Source organism: Mirounga leonina, unplaced genomic scaffold, assembly GCF_011800145.1.
Source record: "Mirounga leonina isolate KUSES-001 unplaced genomic scaffold, KU_Mleo_1.0 Mir_126, whole genome shotgun sequence".
NCBI lineage: Eukaryota > Metazoa > Chordata > Mammalia > Carnivora > Phocidae > Mirounga > Mirounga leonina.
The window spans coordinates 35,345,044-35,367,088 of record NW_023270314.1 but is presented as its reverse complement, the minus strand read 5'-3'; the positions used below and the strand labels follow the sequence as shown (position 1 = coordinate 35,367,088).

At 36.5% G+C, this 22,045-nt stretch overlaps 1 protein-coding gene across 3 annotated transcripts in view; it reads left to right on the top strand.

The window, feature by feature from the left end:
* CNTN1 (contactin 1) overlaps positions 1-22,045 on the top strand; it is a 361,942-nt gene that overhangs the window by 211,390 nt on the left and 128,507 nt on the right. For all 3 annotated transcript variants that reach the window (XM_035002871.1, XM_035002873.1, XM_035002874.1), the window contains 7 exons: positions 51-146; positions 2,602-2,808; positions 6,586-6,685; positions 6,843-7,024; positions 11,748-11,872; positions 12,533-12,650; positions 19,648-19,798. In XM_035002871.1, the coding sequence (XP_034858762.1) occupies positions 51-146; positions 2,602-2,808; positions 6,586-6,685; positions 6,843-7,024; positions 11,748-11,872; positions 12,533-12,650; positions 19,648-19,798 (979 nt within the window). The remainder of the gene's footprint in view (positions 1-50; positions 147-2,601; positions 2,809-6,585; positions 6,686-6,842; positions 7,025-11,747; positions 11,873-12,532; positions 12,651-19,647; positions 19,799-22,045) is intronic.

The following is a 22,045-nucleotide window of genomic DNA, read 5'->3' as shown; positions in this document are numbered from 1 at the left end:
CTTTCTATTGACTAGAGAGTGAATATTTTCCTTTTTGCTTTCGTAATTAGATCTTGACCCTTTCCCACCTGAGGAGCGTCCTGAGGTCAGGGTGAAAGAAGGGAAGGGAATGGTGCTTCTCTGTGATCCTCCATACCATTTCCCAGGTAAATTTAAAGTTCCTCTGTGACTATAAGCATCCATTCAATGAATGACTATGTTTTAATTTTCTTAACAATAATGGTTCATTTATGATTAAATAAGACTCAGTATTTGCCTAATCTTGTAATGCTTTGCTTATGAATGGTTAGAGACACTTCCAGGCTCTTTAGTCACTTGGCCCTAATCCCAAAGATTTGTAATCATTTTGGTTTATAAACAACATATATGTTAGATTATGTCCTTATTAACATTCCTGTTACACAGGAAAAAATACGATAGTTTTACAAATTACTTTTAAAATAGAACAGTGCCAAGGAGTGATATATAGTCCATCATTTCATTTAAAATATTACATCTACAATATTCTGTGAATTATATAAATGCTAAAAAAGGATAAAGACATAATAAATTGTTCATCTCTTTAGGAGCATCTAGCAGCAAGAATAATCATCCAATTTAGAAAGGGGTTAAGTTAAATGTCATCTGTAACAAGATTCAACCTTTGGATATGTGTTTTCTGTAATTTGATATGGCTAAAATAAAAACCTCCAAAGTGCTAATTAAAAGATAAACACTTTATATGCTTTCATTAATTTTCACTTGTTTTATTTGTCAAATATCTTCTTGAAATAATATGTAAATACTACTTTTCACAATGAAAAAAATAATGTTTTATATTTTTAGAGTTCTAATATTATGTCATAAATTTGACTTTAAAGACTCCATAAAGAATAGGCTATTATAAATCAGTTTGTGTGGAATACATTGATGATACCTATATAGAGAGGTGAACATATGTAAATATATAATGCATATCATAAAATATATGTTATATATATAATTATATATACACATCTATATGTATTCTATTCCAGTTATATGTATATAAATTCTGGTTGTTTATATATCAAATGTCAGTAATTTTCTCTCCAATAAAACAGGAAAAAGACTATTAAATGGTAAATACAGGAGGAACATAGAATTCAAAATATTTTAACAACATTTCAGTGAGAGAATAGTCTTTTTCTTTGAAGAACTGCTGAAACTACAGGAAAAAAGAAATCCCCTCATCTCCATAGCATTTCCCACAAACAAAGTAAATGATCATAAATAGCCAATGACTACATTTGACTACATTCAGCACTGGATGGGCTTCATTTCATTGCTTATTCATTCAACAAATCTCTTGTGAGCACTTGTTACACAATTATGTGTGCTAAGCACTGTTTATGCCACAAGAATACCTTGGTGAGGGGTGTCTGGGTGGCTCAGTTGGTTAGGGGTCTGCGTTCAGCTCAGGTTATGATCCCAGGGTCCTGGGATTGAGCACCACATTGGGCTCCCTGCTCGGCAGGCAGCCTGCTTCTCCCTCTCTTGCTCCCCCTGTTTGTGCTCTCTCTCTCTCTGACAAATAAATAAATAAAATCTTAAAAAAAAACACCTCAGTGAGTGAAACACAAAAATCCACCTGTCCTTAGAGATTTACTACCAGCAGAGACAGCCAATATACAAGATACATAGTTAACAGGTATATCATGCCTAGATATTGGTAGGTAAGCACTAGGAAGAAAAACTTATGCGGGGTACAGGGAAGAGTAAGTATTAGAGGGATGGCTGAACTTTTATAAAGGACAATGCTGTAAAGGTAACTTTGAATAAAGGCCTGAAGGAAATGAAGAAGCTAACGATGCAGATGTGTGAGGGAAGGACATACCAGGCAGATGCAACAAAGGCGTGAGTTGGAACTATCAAGGAAGACCAAGGAAGCCAGAGTGGCTAGAATAGAGTGCATGAGATAGAAGGTAATAGGAAATGAAATTGGAGAGATACAAGAGCTATATCACATAGGACCTTATAATTCATAGTAATTACACTGGCTTTAACTTGAGTGAGATTTACTTTGGAGGACTTTGACAAGAGGAATCACATGACATTGCTTAAGTTATAGAAAAATGAGTCTGGCTACTGTTTTAAGAAAAGACTGAGGGGAAATTCATTTCTAAATCTGTAATTAAAAATAGGAGTACAAAAGGAAAAAGATAAAGACACAGTGTGGCTAGCGGTCTTCATTTTATTTTTAAAGTGCAGCAGGGAAGATAGGTCATGAGTTCTGGAATTATCAGACCTAGATTAAAAATCCCAATTATATTTACCAGTCATGAAATTCTAAGCAAAACATTTAACCGCTCTGAGTTTCATTTAGCCCATCAATGAAATAGAAGTTAGAATATTAATAGGCCATAAAATAATTGAGAAAGATAAACATAATTGCTTAGCACCATGCTTATATACACTCAAAATATGGTAGCTTTTGGAAAATTTGAATTATTTGTCTTGGCCTACTTCCAACATTTAATCTACAATACCCTAGATTAGATTATGCCCTAGCTTGCTCCTAGAAAACAAAATTTTTGCTTTTGGAGAAGAATTTAATATTTAGAAGACAATATTTCCTTCCAGATGATCTTAGCTACCGCTGGCTTCTAAATGAATTTCCTGTATTTATCACAATGGATAAACGAAGATTTGTGTCTCAGACAAATGGAAATCTCTACATTGCAAATGTCGAGGCATCAGACAAAGGCAATTATTCCTGCTTTGTATCCAGTCCTTCTATTACAAAGAGTGTGTTCAGCAAATTTATCCCACTCATTCCACTACCTGAACGTAAGTATTTTATTTGTTACACACTGTTTTTGCAGGTTGTCTGCTTATGGAGCACTTACAGTGATGGAAAGAAATATCCAACGGGAAGACTGGCTGGCTACTCAGGGCAAACAGAAGATACACACTTTTTTTTTTTTAAGTTTAGAGTTTTTATTTTTTAATTTTTTTATTATTATGTTATGTTAATCACCATACATTACATCATTAATTTTTGATGTAGTGTTCCATGACTCATTGTTTGCGTATAACACCCAGTGCTCCATGCAGTACGTGCCCTCTTTAATACCCATCCCCAGGCTAACCCATCGCCCCACCCCCTCCCCTCTAGAACCCTCAGTTTGTACACACTTTGAAAGTCTTGGTCATTCCTTAGTTTTTCTAATGGAGATTTACATGATAAAAGTTCCCTAAGATGGTTGAGTTTGGACTGGTTTCCTCTAGTTCAGAGAATGCATAGGGTACTGATTCATTAGCCAAATATCCATATATCAGTTACAGTGGGAATCACTGGCCTCTGCTTTTTTGTTTTTCATGTCCATTCCTACTTTTTAGTAACTTCATGAAAGAAAACAAATGATTAGATCAAAACAAACTATAGTGATTACAGAATTAGGGGAAAAATGCAGCTGCATTATTTTGATATTTTTAAGAAACAAATAAGTGTATAAATAGCCTTTCCACTGTAAGTAAGTAGCATGGGTGCCATATTTGATGGCCACTGACAGACCTGAATGGCTTTAGCAAGATTCCAATTGAACTTCATTCCTTTTTTAATGCACCACTTCTAAGAGAATCAGATTTCAACATATTTGCTTACTTCACATTGTTTTTATCACAGTCCTGCTGTTACCACTCATAACAGTGAGTTCAGGCTTCTGAAGAAATACTGGGTTTTGTTGTTCACAGACTTAGGTTTGGTTCCTGCCTCCACTCTAAGTAGGGTATTACAGTGGGGAAAATGTCATATCACTGTGATTCCATTTTTACTACTCTCCTCGATTGTGGTCACATGGTTGGTATTCGATAAATATTTTTTTTGAAGATTTTTTTTATTTATCTTTTTGACAGAGAGAGAGCAAGAGAGGGAACACAAGCAGGGGGAATAGGAGAGGGAGAAGCAGGCTTCCCATGGAGCAGGGAGCCGGATGCGGGGCTCGATCCCAGGACCCTGGGATCATGACCTGAGCCAAAGGCAGAGGCTTAACAACTGAGCCACCCAGGCGCCCCAATAAATATTTTCTGACTTCTGGCTCTTTTTTCTCTCCACAATCTTGGGAGATGCTCTCATCCACTACTTTATAGAATTACAAGGAGCCATCATGTAAAAGCTTCCTTAAGTTTCTTTCCTACTCTACCCCAGAAATTCATCTCTTCTATTTATTTCTTACTATTGTCTTTGTGGAAGAAGTGTTTCTCTCTGTTCTAGGTAATTCCTCCAGTTGCACTGGTTCATTTACCATTTGATTCATTTAGGGACTTCCCTATATCACTTATTTTCTGCTTTTTTCTGAATCTTTAAACTCTCCTCTGTACATTACCCTCCATATATTCTTCTGTATTCAATGCAAACAATCTTGATTACTTCTTATTTACTAAATCCAAAGGACACTTTTCAGTTCTGATTCTGTATGAACTTTGACACTGTTGATCTCCTATGCCTCCCTGAACTCTTCTTTCTCTTCCAATTTTCCCAGTTCCCTTCCTGTATCTCCCACCTGCCTCTCTGAGAAATTCTATGCAGTATCCTTCCCCACATCTTCCTCCTTCTTATATTTCTCTTTAATCTTTTTCCAGATATTCTCACCAATTTATACCTTTTTTTTTTTTAAGATTTTATTTATTTATTTGACAGAGAGACACAGCGAGAGAGGGAACACAAGCAGGGGAAGTGGGAGAGGGAGAGGCAGGCTTCCCGCGGAGCAGGGAGCCCGACGCGGGACTTGATCCCAGGACCCTGGGGTCATGACCTGAGCCGAAGGCAGACGCTTAATGACTGAGCCACCCAGGCGCCCTCAATAGCATCCCTATGGAGACGACTCCACATTCTTATCTCCAAAACTTTTCTCTTGTTTAGGACTTAATTCTATCTACCTCCTGGGCTTGTCATACAGAAGGTTCTCGGGAATGTTAAGCTCAAAATGTTCCAGACACATCTGTCATCTCATCTCATCTCATCTCATCTCATCTCATCTCATCTCATCTTATCTCATTTCATCTCTCTCATCTCATCTCTAAAACTTCTGGTGTTCTTTGTCTCATTTGGTGATACTGTCATATTTCTAACTCAGGGTAGCATTTTTAATCATCAACTCCTCTCCTCCCCTCATCCTCCAGACAGCTAATCCAGTGGTCCCCAGTTAGTATGTAGTATCCCCAATTAGTATACACACTTGGGAAGTTTGCAGAAATTTGGAACCCAGAAATACTGATTCAGCAGGTCTGGGATGTGACCCAGGAATTTGTAGGTTCAGCAAGCATCCCAGGTGATTCTGATGAATTGGATCTTTGATCTACACCTCAAGAAAACATGCACCCAAAGGGTAGTATTGCTGATTCTGCCTCTCAGAGACAACTTGGATCAGTTCTTTCCTTTTTGTTCCCACGGCTCAAGTGCCCACCTGTTTTGCATGAAGTAATGACCTAGCCCCCCTTAGACTCTCTTCTATATTTCTCTTCTCCATTTCCCATTCTTTAAAACTTCCGCCAAGGTTTTCTCCTTAAACCAAAGGTGATATTCGTGTTACTTCTCTTACCAAAATCCACCAGTAGTTACCCACCAAGAAAATTAACCTCAGAATGTTTAATGTCACAGTTTCAAGCCTTCTAGATAATAGGTTCAGGCTCATCTTCAACTACATATACTTTGACATCACTTGATTTCCTAGACTTAAAAAAAATCCCCTTCATACTCCTGGAGCTTTGTCATAATATACTGTTTCCTCAGTCTGAACTGGTCTGGTGAATTCACATGCTCTTCTTGCCTGAAATTCCCATAGCCCCGGCATATTCAGCAGTCCTCCTTAGCTGCCACTCTTTCAGACCATTTACTTTCATTTTGGCTTGTATTTTAGGGCATGGTGTATCTACTTGTCTCTCAGGTATCATATAGGATAAAATACATATTCACATTGTAATCTTAAACAATGTGTTTTGCCTTTCTGAGCCTGTTTCTTCCCCTGTAAGATTAAGGGAATAATATGCCTTGCAGTAGAGATATGCTCAATAAATTCAATAAAATAACTATATTGATGAGCCCAGTAATGTCTGAAAACTCACTCTTCTTTCCCTCTCTCCTTCCCTCTTTTCAACTTGTTTCCCTTTTGCCTTCATCTCCATATGCACATCTTTCTTCTATTCTCCCTCCTTTCTTGCCTGTCCTCTTTCTTTTCCACTCTCCTCTCTTCCTTCCTTTCTTCTCCCTCTCTCGCTTTCTTGTTTCTCTACCTTCCTGAGTCCCATGTAGCCCCTGGCACAATGTTTCACACGTTTGATACTCTCTAAAGACATCTTGGATTTTTTTGGTGAATTGAGTCAGATTAGTTACATAGCTGTAAGAATGAGCCAATATGATTGGAAATGCTTGATGAAATTTATGCTATATACATACTGTGCATAAACAAATAAATCTGTGCATTGTGTTATGAGCAGATATTTTCTAGTACTTGTACAGAGAAATGCTTTGCATAGTGAAGTAATTCTATAAAAGTCACAATATTTAAAAAAACTCTATTCTGCCTAATAATTAGTGGATGGTTGTTGTATTTTTCTTAATATTAGGAACAACAAAACCATATCCTGCTGATATCGTAGTTCAGTTCAAGGACATATATGCACTGATGGGCCAAAATGTGACGTTAGAGTGTTTCGCACTTGGCAAGTAAGTATACTTATATTTTTTATTAATATATGTAGAAATATATTAATCTTTGTACCATTTTAGGAAATCAATGATGTAATTGTTTAGTTATATACTAACAAAGTAATAGACTTTGAACTACTGTGGACCTTTAGCTTTTGTTATTTCCTATTTAAAGTCCTGTTCCTGATATCCGATGGCGGAAGGTCCTAGAACCAATGCCAAGTACTGCTGAGATCAGCACCTCTGGGGCTGTCCTCAAGATCTTCAATATTCAGCTAGAAGATGAAGGCACATATGAATGTGAGGCTGAGAACAATAGAGGAAAGGATAAATACCAGGCAAGAATTTATGTTCAAGGTAGACATGTTTTTTCAATTTTTTATAAATTGCATCAATATCTTACTTATAGCCATTTCCATACTTGAAGAGTGAGTATATAATGAATAATAGTTTAAAAACAGTGACGTATATTACATTATGCAAAAAGAGAAAATATTTATCTTATGTCTAAGTCTCAAATATGGCTTATGGAAGTTATGAACTTATAGCATTACCATCATACTAACATCAATGGATTGGTAGTAGTGTCCTTGATAATTTCCAGAAAATACAATTAATATAACTTGGATACTCCCTCCATTCTTCTTTTTTTCCAATACATTTTTATTCATAGAAGAAACTATGCATTATGACTTGGTCCAAGCCACTGGCTTGCAAACTTGTATATGCTTCAAAAAAAAAAAAAAATCACATGGAGGGCTTGTTAAAACACAGAAAACTGGTTCCCAGAGTTTCTGAGTTACAAGTTCTATTTGGGGCCCAAGATTTGTATTTCTGACAAGGTCCTAGGAGATGCTAATGCTACCAGACCAGGAACTACAGTTTGAGAATCACTGCTCTAAGGAAACCTTTTTTTTTTTTTTTGACACAATTTTCTTGGCACAAGTGTTTGATTCAAACACATTGAAATAAACTTATATTTAGGAGGAGAGAATGTTGTTTTTCAGGGAACACTCGAAACTTTTCATACTAAATCATTTCCATAATGTCCACAATATAAAACTTACAGGTCACAACTGAGTAAATGCCTAAGGTTTCAATAAGACGTTCATTTAAATGATAGGCATACATTGAGTGTCTACTCAGAGGCACACACTCTGACAGGAACAAGGAGAAGTAGATAAAAGAAATATTCTCTCTGTCCTTAAGGTATTCATACTCTATACAAAGCCTCCAAATTTATACAAGTATACACAGGCAAAGGAACATACATTTCCACACACACATGCATATGCATACACACAAACATACATAGTTATAAAGAAAATTATGAGAGTGCACTATGGAAATTTACACAGGATATTGATGAAGTATATGGTAAGGGGTAGCTTAACCATGCTGAGAACATGGATGATAGGATAAACTGGAGATGAATACCAGAATGAGGAGACAGCTTATGGCCCCTACCCAGAGCCCAGGCCTCTGTCTGTACAGGGATGAAGTAAGTGCCTCCAGTGGCCCTAGTATCATCTCATAGAATCCAGCAGGATTAGGCTCATTTTTGCCTTTACCCTGTTTGTCTCTTTTGGCATAGAAAGCCATGGCCTCTGGGCCTCCCTCATCGCCTGAACTTTAACACCCACACAGCTCTGCACACATCCTGTTCCATCTCCATCTCCTCCCCATGCCCAGCTTCTGAAACCTTTGCACCATGCTTTCTAAAATACACAGTCTGCTATTGTCACAATCCCCTATATTCTCAGCTTCTACATAACTTCTACTCTGAACTTCTCACCCTAACTAAAACATGGTTCTCCCTTAAAGACACTGCTTCCTCTCAAGCAGTGGCTAATTTTTCTTCCACAGCTCTCATCCCCTTTGACTTGTAATATAACTGCTCTTCTTGCTCCTCATGCCATTTCTAGACTATCTTCCCTTTTTCCTTTAAACATCCATTAACAATCTCTCTGGATAACCCACCTTGTTTCTTTAAAATTTTTACTCTTGTCAGGTCTTACAAACTAGAACACCACTCTTGACATTCTTAGTGACATCAAAATCAACTTTGACTATGATTATTTTTTTAGTAGTTTTGCCTCTCAGTTCTATTGAACTCCTCTTCTCCGATGATCTTGTCCTTCAATCTACCTCAGCAGCCTACTCCCATGGCCACACTTTAGACCTCATTGTTACCAAAAAGTACAATCCCTTTAGAACCTCAATCTCACACATTTCTTTCACTAACCACTACCTCCTATCTTTCCAGTTCAGTCTCTTTAATACCCTGAGACTCTACTACCAGGAACTATGATCAATTAGTCTAACAATTGTTTAATTTTTCTTCACATCCCCTAACACCTACTCACCTCTTCCCTAAATCTGTGATCAATCATTCTTTTTCCCCTGTACACCCTCCCAGCACACACCACTCTCTACTTTGTCTTACTACCTTTATAGGAGGCTAACCCTGGAAAAATCTAGCTCTCTGCCTATCAGAGCCTGAACCCAGGAACTTGAGTATGACTTAGATAAACACTAGTATGCTGATTAGTTCATTTTAAATTAATGATCACTAGATTCAAGTGGGTTTTTAGTGTTGCCTGGCAATTATACACAATTCCCAAGGTCCACTTATGTCCACTTACCCACTCTCTTAGATGATCTTCTCATGCTTTCACAGTTTCCTTTAAACCCTTAACACCTCCTCCTCCAACCTTATGCTGAGCTGATAACTTGGCTTCTTCTCTGACAGAGAAAATGAAAGATCAAATTAGAACTCCCACAAGCTCCCACCCCACATCTACCCAATACGGGCATCTTTACCCCTCTCTTATGGCTATGGATTCAGCTGCTCTCTGAAGCCAACATCACTACTATGTGCTTGATTCTACCCTCCTACCCTCCTTCTTTTCAATTTTTCTTCTTTTTTAAATGCACTCTTATTTAATTTTCATCCCTACTTCTCTGCCGGAATTGTTCTTCCCATGACCACCAATAACATCATGTTGCTGAAGTGGATGGCCACTTCTCAGCTGTATCTTATTTGATCCAACAGCAGCAGTCACCATTGACCATGCACTCCTCCACCATTCACCCTCTGTACTTGGCATCTGGAACCTACACTTTGCTAACATCCCTGTACACTGCTTGCATTCTCCTCCTCACTCCATGCCCTCTGAACACGGGAGCAATCAGGGTTTGTCTCTGAAAGTCTTTTTGATTTCATTTCTAACCTTTATGATTTCATTCATCATCAAGGCTTTAATGAGGCTCTACACCCTGAAAATTCAGACCCAGACACCTCCCCTGAACTCCAGATTTGTGTATTCAGTACACCAACAAAATTCACTTGATACATATCAAATATGCATAGATAGCCTCCTTAAGTGAGGAAAATTCTGGTTAGACTCTTACATTTGTTAAATAAACCTGTCACTCTACCAGGTTTCTAGAGCTTACAGATCTGTTTTTATTCATACATATTAAGAAAACTGCATTCCAGGTTCTTTTTTTATTTTATTATGTTATGTTAATCACCATACATTACATCATTAGTTTTTGATGTAGTGTTCCATGATTCATTGTTTACTTGTAACACCCAGTGCTCCATGCAGAACGTGCCCTCTTTAATACCCATCACCAGGCTAATCCCTCCCCCCACCCCCTCCCCTCTAGAACCCTCAGTTTGTTTCTCAGAGTCCATAGTCTCTCATGGTTCGTCTCCCCCTCCGATTTCTCCCCCTTCATTTTCCCCTTCCAGGTTCTTAGCAGAGGTCTAAATGTCTAATATCTAATTCCTTAGAAGAATCAAGGTGACAGAGCAGATATTTATAAGGGAATATTATTAAGGGAGCTATTATCTCTCCTTTACTAATCAAGGGCACTCAGTTTTTCTCTTTTGGTCTAATCAAACAACCAGAAGGTTACATAATTAAATCAGAATGTATCAAGTTGATTCAATTATTTAGTCTTCTCATTGTATTTTTTAATGTGATATTTTGTGTCACCTGTTTGAGGCCAAGGCAGGGAAGGGAAGGTGCTTATATTCCTGTTTTATTGCCAAGATTGTGTACAAAATAAAACCTCTATCAATTAACATAATATTCTTATCAATATTTAATTTTTATAACTACATGTTACAAAAATGTAATGATAAGTGAAAATATACTAAATAAGATTATAGTACTATAAACATATATATATACATACATATAATATTGATGAGGTCCAGTGAGATCATAAATATGTTTTATGTTCTTTTTTATGTGTATTAAATACTTTCTGTAAGTTATGTATATTATTTTGTCATAAAATGTATATACCAAAGTTTTATTTTTCAAAGAAAATAAAATACTCCCTCCACTCAGGATTCTCTCCTCCTACCTCCTTCTTTATTTTATGTTAATTTGTTTACCTACATTTATTTAAACTAATTAACTTAAATGCTCAAAAAGATTATCACATTGTTCATTTGCTTCCTCTCCAAAAATATATTTTCTTTTGGGAAATATCTAGCATTTTTCTCTAGGTACCAGAAGATCAGATCATCAATTTCACTCAAGCATAGATTTCAGCAATTAAAGCTACTGTATGATCAAGCCATTTTTCTAATCCTACAGTAAGATGTGACTGTGGCTGCTAGCTGAAATTTACATCAAAAGGAGGAGACCTGAGGCAGTGGGAAAAAAATGTGATTCTTTATTCTAAAAGGGAAGACATAGTGTCATAGTCAATGAAGACATAATTCTTTAAAGACTTAATTGTCATTTTGAAAGATTTAAGTTATAAGAAAAAGATCAATTACTTTAGTGTTATTCATGAATTAGCTCTCTAACAAAACATGGTTCACAAAAATAATTATGAATTGAGTTATAGTTACTTCATGTTGTAACAGTGTAGGATAAAGTTTACCTGAAGACCTATGGAAATACAATTTCAAAGGCTCTAACACTGATTTTATGGCATATACGATATCTGGTATATTCTCCATAAGGTCAACTAAATGTAGTATCTGTATTCTTGAGATTATTATGAGTGTTGAGATTTGCGTTTGACATTTATAATGTTCTTTACTTTTCAGCATTTCCTGAGTGGGTAGAACATATCAATGACACAGAGGTGGATATAGGCAGTGATCTCTATTGGCCTTGTGTGGCCACAGGGAAGCCCATCCCCACAATCCGATGGCTGAAAAATGGATATGCGGTATGTATGTTCCATTGTTTTGCAGTTCTTGAGTCCATGTTCAGGCAACACTTCCAATGGCCCTGGGATAAATTTAGCAAGAGAGTCAACAGAGTAAGGGTATCTGGGCCCTGAGATAAAAAAGTCTTCTAAAAAAGGCAAACAAGAAAGTGAGCATAAAGTATCTTCTTTCAGGTTACTCAACCGTCTGCAATCTTATGTCTACCTTCTCTCTCTTTCTCTCTCCTTATTTTTCCCTTTGTTCCGCATTTTACCCTTCTTCCTACTCATCCATCTCTACTACCTGATACTGTCCTCTCTTTTTTTGCCCCTGTTTCCCTGACCCCACAGAAACAGAGGTAAGAGGGAAGGTTCTACCTTTAGCCCTGGGGACAAGTAACAGCAGTGGGGCCTTTTTCTACCTTCCCTCTGTAATCTCCCAGCTGGGCCAAGAGGGAAAAAGTGGACTCTCAGCTCAGTAGGATGAATAGCACAAGAGCCACTGGGCATGGTAAGTGGGTTTTACTTTCCCATGCCGTGAAAAACCTTCTGTATTTGACTTAGTTAACAGTGGGGGCAAAATAACATATCTAAATGAAAAGTCAAACAAGCCCAGACGTAAATAAAACGTGTATATTAAGGTTTATCAAGAAAATGTGTTTTACTTTGTGCTCTTTTCAGTATCATAAAGGGGAATTGAGACTGTATGATGTGACTTTTGACAATGCCGGCATGTACCAGTGCATAGCTGAAAACACACATGGAGCCATTTATGCAAATGCCGAGTTGAAGATCTTGGGTCAGTACTGTTTCTAGTTTCTGTTAACATTCAGCAAGAGAGCAATGCATTCAACAATGATCATGGGGTCTTGAATTGCTGAAGTTAAAAACTTTGAAAATGGGGTTTGGAGGGGCGCCTGGGTGGCTCAGTCGTTAAGCGCCTGCCTTCGGCTCAGGTCATGGTCCCAGGGTCCTGGGATCGAGTCCCGCATCGGGCTCCCCGCTCCGCGGGAAGCCTACTTCTCCCTCTCCCACTCCCCCTGCTTGTGTTCACTCTCTGGCTGTCTCTCTCTCTGTCAAATAAATAAATAAAATCTTTAAAAAAAAAAAGAAAATGGGGTTTGGAACAGGATGATATTATTGTGTTATTTTCTTTTTCTTTCATTAGAGAACAGCAAATAAATTAGAGGCAACACAGAGTACAATAGTCTTAAAACATCTTTAAGCAAACTTTACACATGCCAATTTTCACAAGTCTTGTTCTCTCCTGCGTCTGGGCTGTTAAATACTGCTTGAAAATCACATTGCGATGATTGATGCTTCTGCAATGCATATGACCCAGGCTCAGATGGATCTTGGGCACTTGCTAGTTTTAGCATTCTTTGGATCTCATGCCCTGCAGTTGCTATTTAAAATCTTTAGGACATTCCTCAAGCTCTTTACCCCACTCTGACTCCTACTTTGGTATTGCTTTTCTACTCCTCCATGAAAATTGAAACCCTTTGAAATAAAATATTTCAATTTCTCATCCCTCATTCAAAAGTATTTAAATCTTTACTACACTTGCCCTTTCATATTCCCTATCCAGAGGAATAAGTATCTGTCCTTTCCAAAAACAGGCGTATCTCATATTATTGCACTTCACAAATACTGCGTTTTTACAAATTGAAGGTTTGTGCCAACCCTGTATCAGGCAAGCCTCGAGGTGCTATATTTCCAACAGCAGTTGCTTACTTTGTGTCTCTGTGTCACAATATTTCAAACTTTTTCATTGTTATTATATTTGGTATGTTGATCTGTGATCATTGGTCTTTTTTATTAACATACAATGTATTATTTGTTTCAGGAGTACAGGTCTGTGATTCATCAGTCTTACACAATTCACAGTGCTCACCACAGCACATACCCTCCCCAATGTCCATCACCCAGCCACCCCATCCCTCCCACCCGCCCCCCACTCCAGCAACCCTCAGTTTGTTTCCTGAGATTAAGAGTCTCTTATGGTTTGTCTCCCTCTCTGGTTTTGTCTTCTTTCATTTTTCCCTCCCTTCCCCTATGATCCTCTGTCTTTTTTCTCAAATTCCTCATATCAGTGAGGTCATATGATATTTATCTTTCTCTGATTGACTTATTTCACTTAGCAAAATTCCCTCTAGTTCCATCCACATTGTTGCAAATGGCAAGATTTCATTTTTTGATGGCTGCATAATATTCCACTGTGTGTGTGTGTGTGTGTGTGTACACCACATCTTTATCCATTCATCTATTGATGGACATCTAAGTTCTTTCCATAGTTTGGCTATTGTGGACATTGCTGCTATAAACATTGGGGTGTATGTACCCCTTCGGATCCCTACATTTGTATCATTTGGGTAAATACCCAGTAGTGCAATTGCTGAGTCATAGGGTAGCTCTGTTTTCAACTTTTTGAGGAACCTCCATACTGTTTTCCAGAATGGCTGCACCAGCTTGCATTCCCACCAACAGTGTAGGAGGATTCCCCTTTCTCCACATCCTCAACATCTGTCGTTTCCTGACTTGTTAATTTTAGCCATTCTGACTGGTGTGAGATGGCATCTCACTGAGGTTTTGACTTGTATTTCCCTGATGCCGACTGATGTTGAGCACTTTTTCATGTGTCTGTCGGGATCATTGTCTTTGATATTACTATTGTAATTGTTTTCAGTCACCACGAACCACACTCATATAAGATAGTGAACCTAATCAATAAATGTATGTGTTCTGATTGCCCCACCAACCAGCCTTTCCCCCATCTCTCTCCCTCACCTTGGGACTCCCTATTCCCTGAGACACAAAAATATTGAGATTAAGCCAATAGCCTGTAAGTGTTCAAGTAAAAGAAAGAGTCAGACATCTCTCACTCTCACACAAAAGCTAGAAATGATTAAGCTAGTGAGGAAGGAGTATCAAAAGCTGAGAGAGGCTGAAAGCTAGGCCTCTAGTACTAACCAGTTAGCCAAGTTGTGAATGCAAAGGTAAAGTTCTTGAGATTAAAAGTGCTACCCCAGTGAACACATGAATGATAAGAAAGCAGAACAGCCTTATTGCTAATATGGAGAAAGTTTAGTGGTCTGAAGAGATCAGACCAGCCACAACATTCCCTTAAGCCAGAGCTTAATCCAGAGCAAGGCTCTAACTGTTCAATTCTGTGAAGGTTGAGAGAGGTAAGGAAGCTGTAGAAGAAAAGACTAAGACTCTTGTTAGGGGCCAATGCAGCTGGTGACTTTAAGTTGAAGCCAATGCTCATTTGCTATTCTGAAAATCATAGGGCCATTAAGAATTATGCTACATCTAATCTGCCTGTGCTCTGAATATTTTGTTGCCATCAAAGCCTGGATGACAGCACATCTGTTGACAACATGGTTTACTGAGTATTTTAAGCCCTCTGTTGAGAAACACTGCTCAGGAAAAAATGAATTCTTTCAAAATATTCCTGCTCCTTTACATGGCTCCTGGTCACCCAAGAACTCTGACGGAGATGTACACAAGATTAATGTTCTTTTCATGCCTGCTAACACAACATTCATTCTGCAACCCATGGATCAAGGAGCAGTTTTGACTTTCAAGTTTTATTATTTAAGAACTACATTTCATAAGGCTCTAAGTGTCACAGATGGTCAATTTTGTAATGCATCTGAGCAAAGTAAATTGAAAAACTTTTGAAAATGATTCACTATTCTAAATACCATTAAGCACATTCATGATTCATGGGAAGATGTCAAAATATCAACACAGGCAAGAATTTGGAAGTTGATTCCAACCCTCATGGATGACTTTGAGGGGTTCAAGACTTCAGTGGAGGAAGTAACTATAGATATGGTGAAAATAGCAAGAGAACTAGAATTAAAAGTAGAGCTTGAGGATGTGACTGAATTGTTACAATTTTATGATAGTACTTGAGTAGATGAAGAGTTGCTTCTTATGGATGAGGAAAGAATGTGGTTTTTGAGATAGAATCTACTCTTGGTGAAGATTGTTGAAATGACAACAAAGGAATTAGAATATTATATCAACTTAGTTGATAAAACAGCAGTAGGGTTTGAGAGGATTGAGTCCAATTTTGAAAGAAGTTCAATTGTGGTTAAAATGCTATCAAGCAGCATCACATGCTGCAGAGAAATCTTTCATGAAAGGATTAATCAATCAATGAGAGAAACTTCAGAGTCATCTTATTTTAAGAAATTGCCACAGACACCCCAACCTTTAGCAACCACCACCCTGATCAGTCAGCAGCCATCAACATGGAGGCAAGACCCTCCACCAGCAAAATTATTATGACTAGCTGAAAGCTCATATGATGGTTAACATTTTAAAGCAATATTTTTAAATTAAGGTATGTACATGTTTTTTTTAGACATGCCACTGAACACTTAATAGACTATATAGTATAGTGTAAACATAACTTTTACATGTACGGTAAACAAAAAAACCCTCATTTTTCTCACTTATTGTGATATTTGTTTTATTGGGGTGATCTGGAACCTAACCTGCAATAGCTTGAGGTATGCCTGTAATCCCTTTACATATGAACAGGTATCTCTTCTCCATGTACATATGTGTGTTCATATTTCTCATGTAGCCTCTTCTTCATGTTTTATTCTTGAATTCTCTGCACCTTTGTCTTTGGTGACTCCATGTTTTCATACCTCCCAGATTATTTCTTCTTAATCACTTTCATTTTCTTCTCTTTACCCCTTCCTCTGCTCAGTTAGAAATCTTGCTCGCTCCCAGAGTTCCTTCTATGATTTCATCCTATTCTCTTCTTCCCTTTTTCATGTATTCTATATTATTCTTCTTAAATTATTGTTATTTTCAAATTTTTAAAAATCCTGGATAATTTCTTGTTTTCCTCCCATTAACTATCAATGATTCTTTAATTTATATCACTGGCCCAGATTTTTATCCTCAGCTTCAAGCTCAACATAAAGCTTCCTAATAAAAATCTTCATTTGGTAACCTCACAAATAACTCAAACCTAGTGTGTCTGAAGCTAAATTCATTATCTCTCACCTGCATCCACATTGTCTCCTCGAAAATTCTGTTCTATAGAATGACACAATTAACTACATCCTTTCTTCCTACTACATCTACTAAATTTCTTAATCTTACTCCATAAATCTCACATTATCTTTACATTCATTACAACTACTTTAATTAAGGTCTTACTGTATTATGTCTTTTTCATTTTATTTGAAGTAGCTGTCATCAGCTTTATTCATATGAATCTAGGTAGCCAGGTTTTCTCTTTTACAACCAAAAAGAATACCAAAAAGATAAAGCAATGGCTCAGTATGGTCTATTTTATTATTGCTACACCAAAGGGAAATTCTTTAGAACATTGATATCACTACAAATTGAGTGACACTAAAAGAATATGAAAGGAAATGAGATAATTGCAAGAAATTATTTTTAAAAATTACCTTTAAGAAGAGTTGAGGCTGGGGCGCCTGGGTAGCTCAGTTGGTTAGGTGTCAGACTTGATTTCGGCTCAGGTCATGATCTCAGGGTCCTGAGATCCAACCCTATGTCAGGCTCTGCACTGAATATGGAGTCTGCTTAAGATTCTCTCTCCTACTCCCTCTGCCCCTCCATGCTAGCGCTCACTCTCTCTCTCTAAAAGTAAATAAATAAAAATAAAAATGAGTTGAGGCCTTCTTAATTTTAATTTTCCCTGACTCTTATTATAATGCTGAGGATAATATTCCATTTATTCCCCCCAAAGTAAAAATTCCTTGCTAATATATTTAACCTAGCTTATTTGGGTATCAAGCAAACATTCAGGTTTAGTCTTCATGCCATATTACTTTGGTATGAGGTGCAATAAAATCGTTTTGACTCATAAGATATGAGGTGACTTTAAATGCTTTCCCAAATGTTAACATTCTATTTTTTATAAAAATTTGTTTGTCATCATACATTACAAAATTATATGAAAATTCAACTGCTCAGGCTGAAAGATCTCTCCATATTCAAGCACAAAATCTTGTAATAATTTAGTGACTATTATTGTAGTAATTAAATAAATAACATTTTCAGCCTGAGAGCAATGTTTCTGGGCATCTTTATATTTGTTTCCATCTATTTTTTGTTTACTACCTTCAGAAATAGTGTTTCTCTCTCTCTTTTCTTTCGTTATCTAGGTAATTCATTTATTCATCCACCAAATATTTTTGGGAACTTATTCTACACCAGATACCATTCTTTTAATAGGCCCAGTAAAGAATGAAAGAGACAAATAATGCATGTCCTCTTCTTAGTTGGGGGAAAAATACTCCCTTATTTTTTTCCCACTTCTAAAATATATAGGAACATAGTCTAGATTCTGTCACTATAAATTCAAGTATTAGTTAAGTATGAAGTCATTTAAACAACTGTACCAAATCAACTATTTCATTAAAACTTAACTGACTCAAGAAAAATTCTCATTTCTAGATGAATTTAGATTTTTAAAATATAATCCCATTAGATTTTCTCTCATATTTGACAAGCAATATGTCACCCAAAATATCTATTGAGCCTATACAAAATACCACACACTGTGTTAGGTGTACAACACAAATTGGTTGGTTACTTATTTATTGTTAATTATCAAAATTCAGGTTAAAGGAACAATGGGATAAATTAAATCCTTGCCATAGAAAGTGTGTCCCACAGGGCAGCAGGAGCAAAAGCAACACCTGAGGGCTTGTTAGAAGCGCTGAATCTCAGGTTCACCCCAGGCCTAACCAACATTTTATCAAGGTCATCAGATTATTTTTATGCACAGATAGAATTTGAGAATTTGAGACTAGAGGATGAAGAGTCAACATCTGGATGAAGATGCACCTGGGCCTAGAAAAGCCTCCCAAAAGGACACAGTTACATACAGATGATTGGATGTGCAAAAATAAATGGATGGGATCCACCAGAAGTCTGCTAAAATACAAGGAGGTTGAGAAATGAGCCAGATGTAGGAGACCTAAAGAAAAATAGAGCATGTCATCAATAAAGTAATCTTTTATGAGACTCTGTATTCTATTTTCATAATTATTGTTCTGTACTTTGATATAAGAGGAAGCTATACCTATAGCCTGTTTCCCTCAATTATTTGCATCCATCACTCCCATAGCTGTTTGCAGGTAGGTCTGAAGGCAGAAGTCTTTTTATTTTGGTATCTCATAGTGTCTGCACACAGTTGATGCTCAATAAATGTGTGCATAGTGAAGGAGGAATCATTGTTTAATGAAGAGAGCATGCTTGCAAATCAGAAGAAAATTGATTCAATTGTGAATCCTACCCGATGCTGCCCGGGGTACCTTTGGCAAATTATATAATTATAATAGATATCAGTTCCCTCATTTGTATACTAGAGACAGTTCATTGAAAGTGTGGTTGAGAGTACTGATTATGACCATATGTTAGTGTTAATAATGGTGCTCAAATTCCTCCAGTCTTTCACTTAATTTCCCTTGTGCAATTGATGTTACCTTCAAGGTAAATATATACATAGCATTTGATTGTAACTGAAATTTATAATAATTAATCCTGTTATCACTAAGATTTGTACATATAAAATGGGTGAATTTTATAAGTAAAATATACATCAATAAAGTTATTAAATAAAAGAAAAATATATTAATACTAGGTATGGAATGTCTATTGGTTATATCTGATAATATTTTGTGAGATTAATCTTTTCTGGTGATTATTAATCAAAATAATAAAGGATGATATAGAAGAAATGTGTTTTTTTCCTTTTTAATGAAAGAGAAAAATAATAATTTATTTCCTTTTAGCTTTGGCTCCAACTTTTGAAATGAATCCTATGAAGAAAAAGATCTTGGCTGCTAAAGGAGGAAGGGTCATAATTGAATGCAAACCTAAAGCAGCACCTAAACCAAAATTTTCATGGAGTAAAGGAACAGAGTGGCTTGTCAATAGCAGCAGGTCAGTTCAAAAACTAGAAATCCAATTGCAATTTACTGTTTGGCAAAGTTCATTTTAAAGAGGACTTTAAAGAGGACTAATGTAAATGTTGGTTGTTCTTCCTTTTCTCCACAGAAGATATCATAATTCTAAGATAAACAGAGGCACTTACCCTTTACTCTTATTATCTGTTATAATCAGTGTTCAATTTTTTAGGTTTCTATAATTTATAAGGAATTTAGAAAATGGAGACTCAGAAATTTTTGGTAAATTGCCCAAGGCCTCAGAAAAAAATGAACAATGGGGAATAAAATATGATCTCTGACTTTTCCCCTTGTAACAAGGCCTTCTGTATCCGTTTATGTTTGTTTTAGTTTTACACAGTTAGCCTAATAAGTATTTCAATAGGAAAAATTTTTTAAAAAGGTGATTCAAGAATAAATCACTCCTTCCCATCTTTTTAAATTAACAGACATCTTCCTAATAAGCAGACCATTACCCGCTTTAAGATAAAACATAAAACTGAAGTTCCTAACAAGATAAAGCATAAAACTACTTCCTAACAAGTAGACCAGTGGTAGCTTTAAGATAAAACATAAAACATGTGACTTGCATAGTATTTATTTAAAAACCACACTGAATGGTTTCTTTAAATTTCCTAGAGGAAGATATAGTAATACTGAGTACTAAAGTGCAAAAGTACTCAGTTGAGTGCTAAAGTACAGAGAAAAGAAAGCTGGGATAGGAAATGGAATGTGAAAGTGAGGGAGAAGGAAATATTCCAGGCAGTGAATATTTAATAGTAAATATTTAATATTTATATTTACTTTACTAAATATTAATATTTAAACAATTAGATTAGATTAGAATAGTAAAGAAGCATGTACAAAGGGCCTGGGGCAGAGAGTATAGGATGGTGAAGAATGTAAGACCTAAAATCAATATGGTTTGTCCTTAGAGGAAAATGGAGAAGAGTTTTAAGAGATGAGACATAATAATCCAGATCATCAATAATGTTTTTTGGGGGGTGCCTGGGTGGCTCAGTTGGTTAAGCGACTGCCTTCGGCTCAGGTCATGATCCTGGAGTCCCAGGATCGAGTCCCGCATCGGGCTCCCTGCTCAGCAGGGAGCCTGCTTCTCCCTCTGACCCTCCCCCCTCTCATGTGCTCTCTGTCTCTCTCATTCTCTCTGTCTCAAATAAATAAAGTCTTTAATAAAAAAAAAATGTTTTTTGGTAGGGGGCTTGAACCTCATCTTTGAGTAATGGAACCTGTCTAAAGGTGTAAATAAGGGAGGAAAATGTAGATTTTTGCCTAATAAAGGAATATTCTAGCAAAAGTATATAAGAGATATTCTTCACAACAATCCAAAAAAGTAGGTAAGATAGGTATTATTATCTCTATTTTGATGTATCTAAAGGCTGGAAAGGTTAAAGTAGCCTTTTGAAAGTATATTGATAATCTCCAAACTGAAACTTGAACTTGTGGAATGAACCCATGCCAGCACAGTTCTCTTATTAAGGATGATCACAAGTATGGCTGTGTATGGGACAAAGATAGGTTGGGTTGGGGAGAGGGAGTACACAGGAACAGCAGTTATTTCCCTGAACAAATTAACTTTTAAAGTGAATATGCTTGACTAAGTTTTTAAGACTTTAGCAAAATGATGCTAGAAGAATCAGTGTTAAAGGAAGAATTAATTTGTTTGATTTTCTGATGAAACATTTAACAATCAGACAATGAGCAACGCAGAGATGTGATCAAAAGGTAGTCCCATTTCTAGGTACTTACTCCTGCAACAAACTTGTGACACAGCACTCCCCCTTAGACCCACCGTTAACTTTGTCCCCTAAATAAAAAATAAAAATTAAAAAATTAAAAATCTTGCTCTGATATTGATGAGGACCAATGAATGGTACAAGTCTCTCCAACCAAGGATTTCTTAGAACCATGTTTCATGGACTTATTTTTCCTAAATATCAACATGTGTTCAAAAAAAGGAAAAGAAAGGACTAGCTCCTAAAATCTTACTATTTTAATCCTGTCAGAATATTTTTAGTCTTTGAATCAAATTGTGTTACTTCTTGACAAAAGAGTCTATAAATCCAGTTTTCGCTCACTACTTTAATCCATTCATATTTTAGGTTATAAGCACCTCTTTATAATAGATACAGTACTTCATGTAAAAATCAAGTTAAATATTTTAAAATAGTATGCATAAAGAAAAGTTCAACTAATACATTATTTTCAGAGAAATAAAATATTTCTG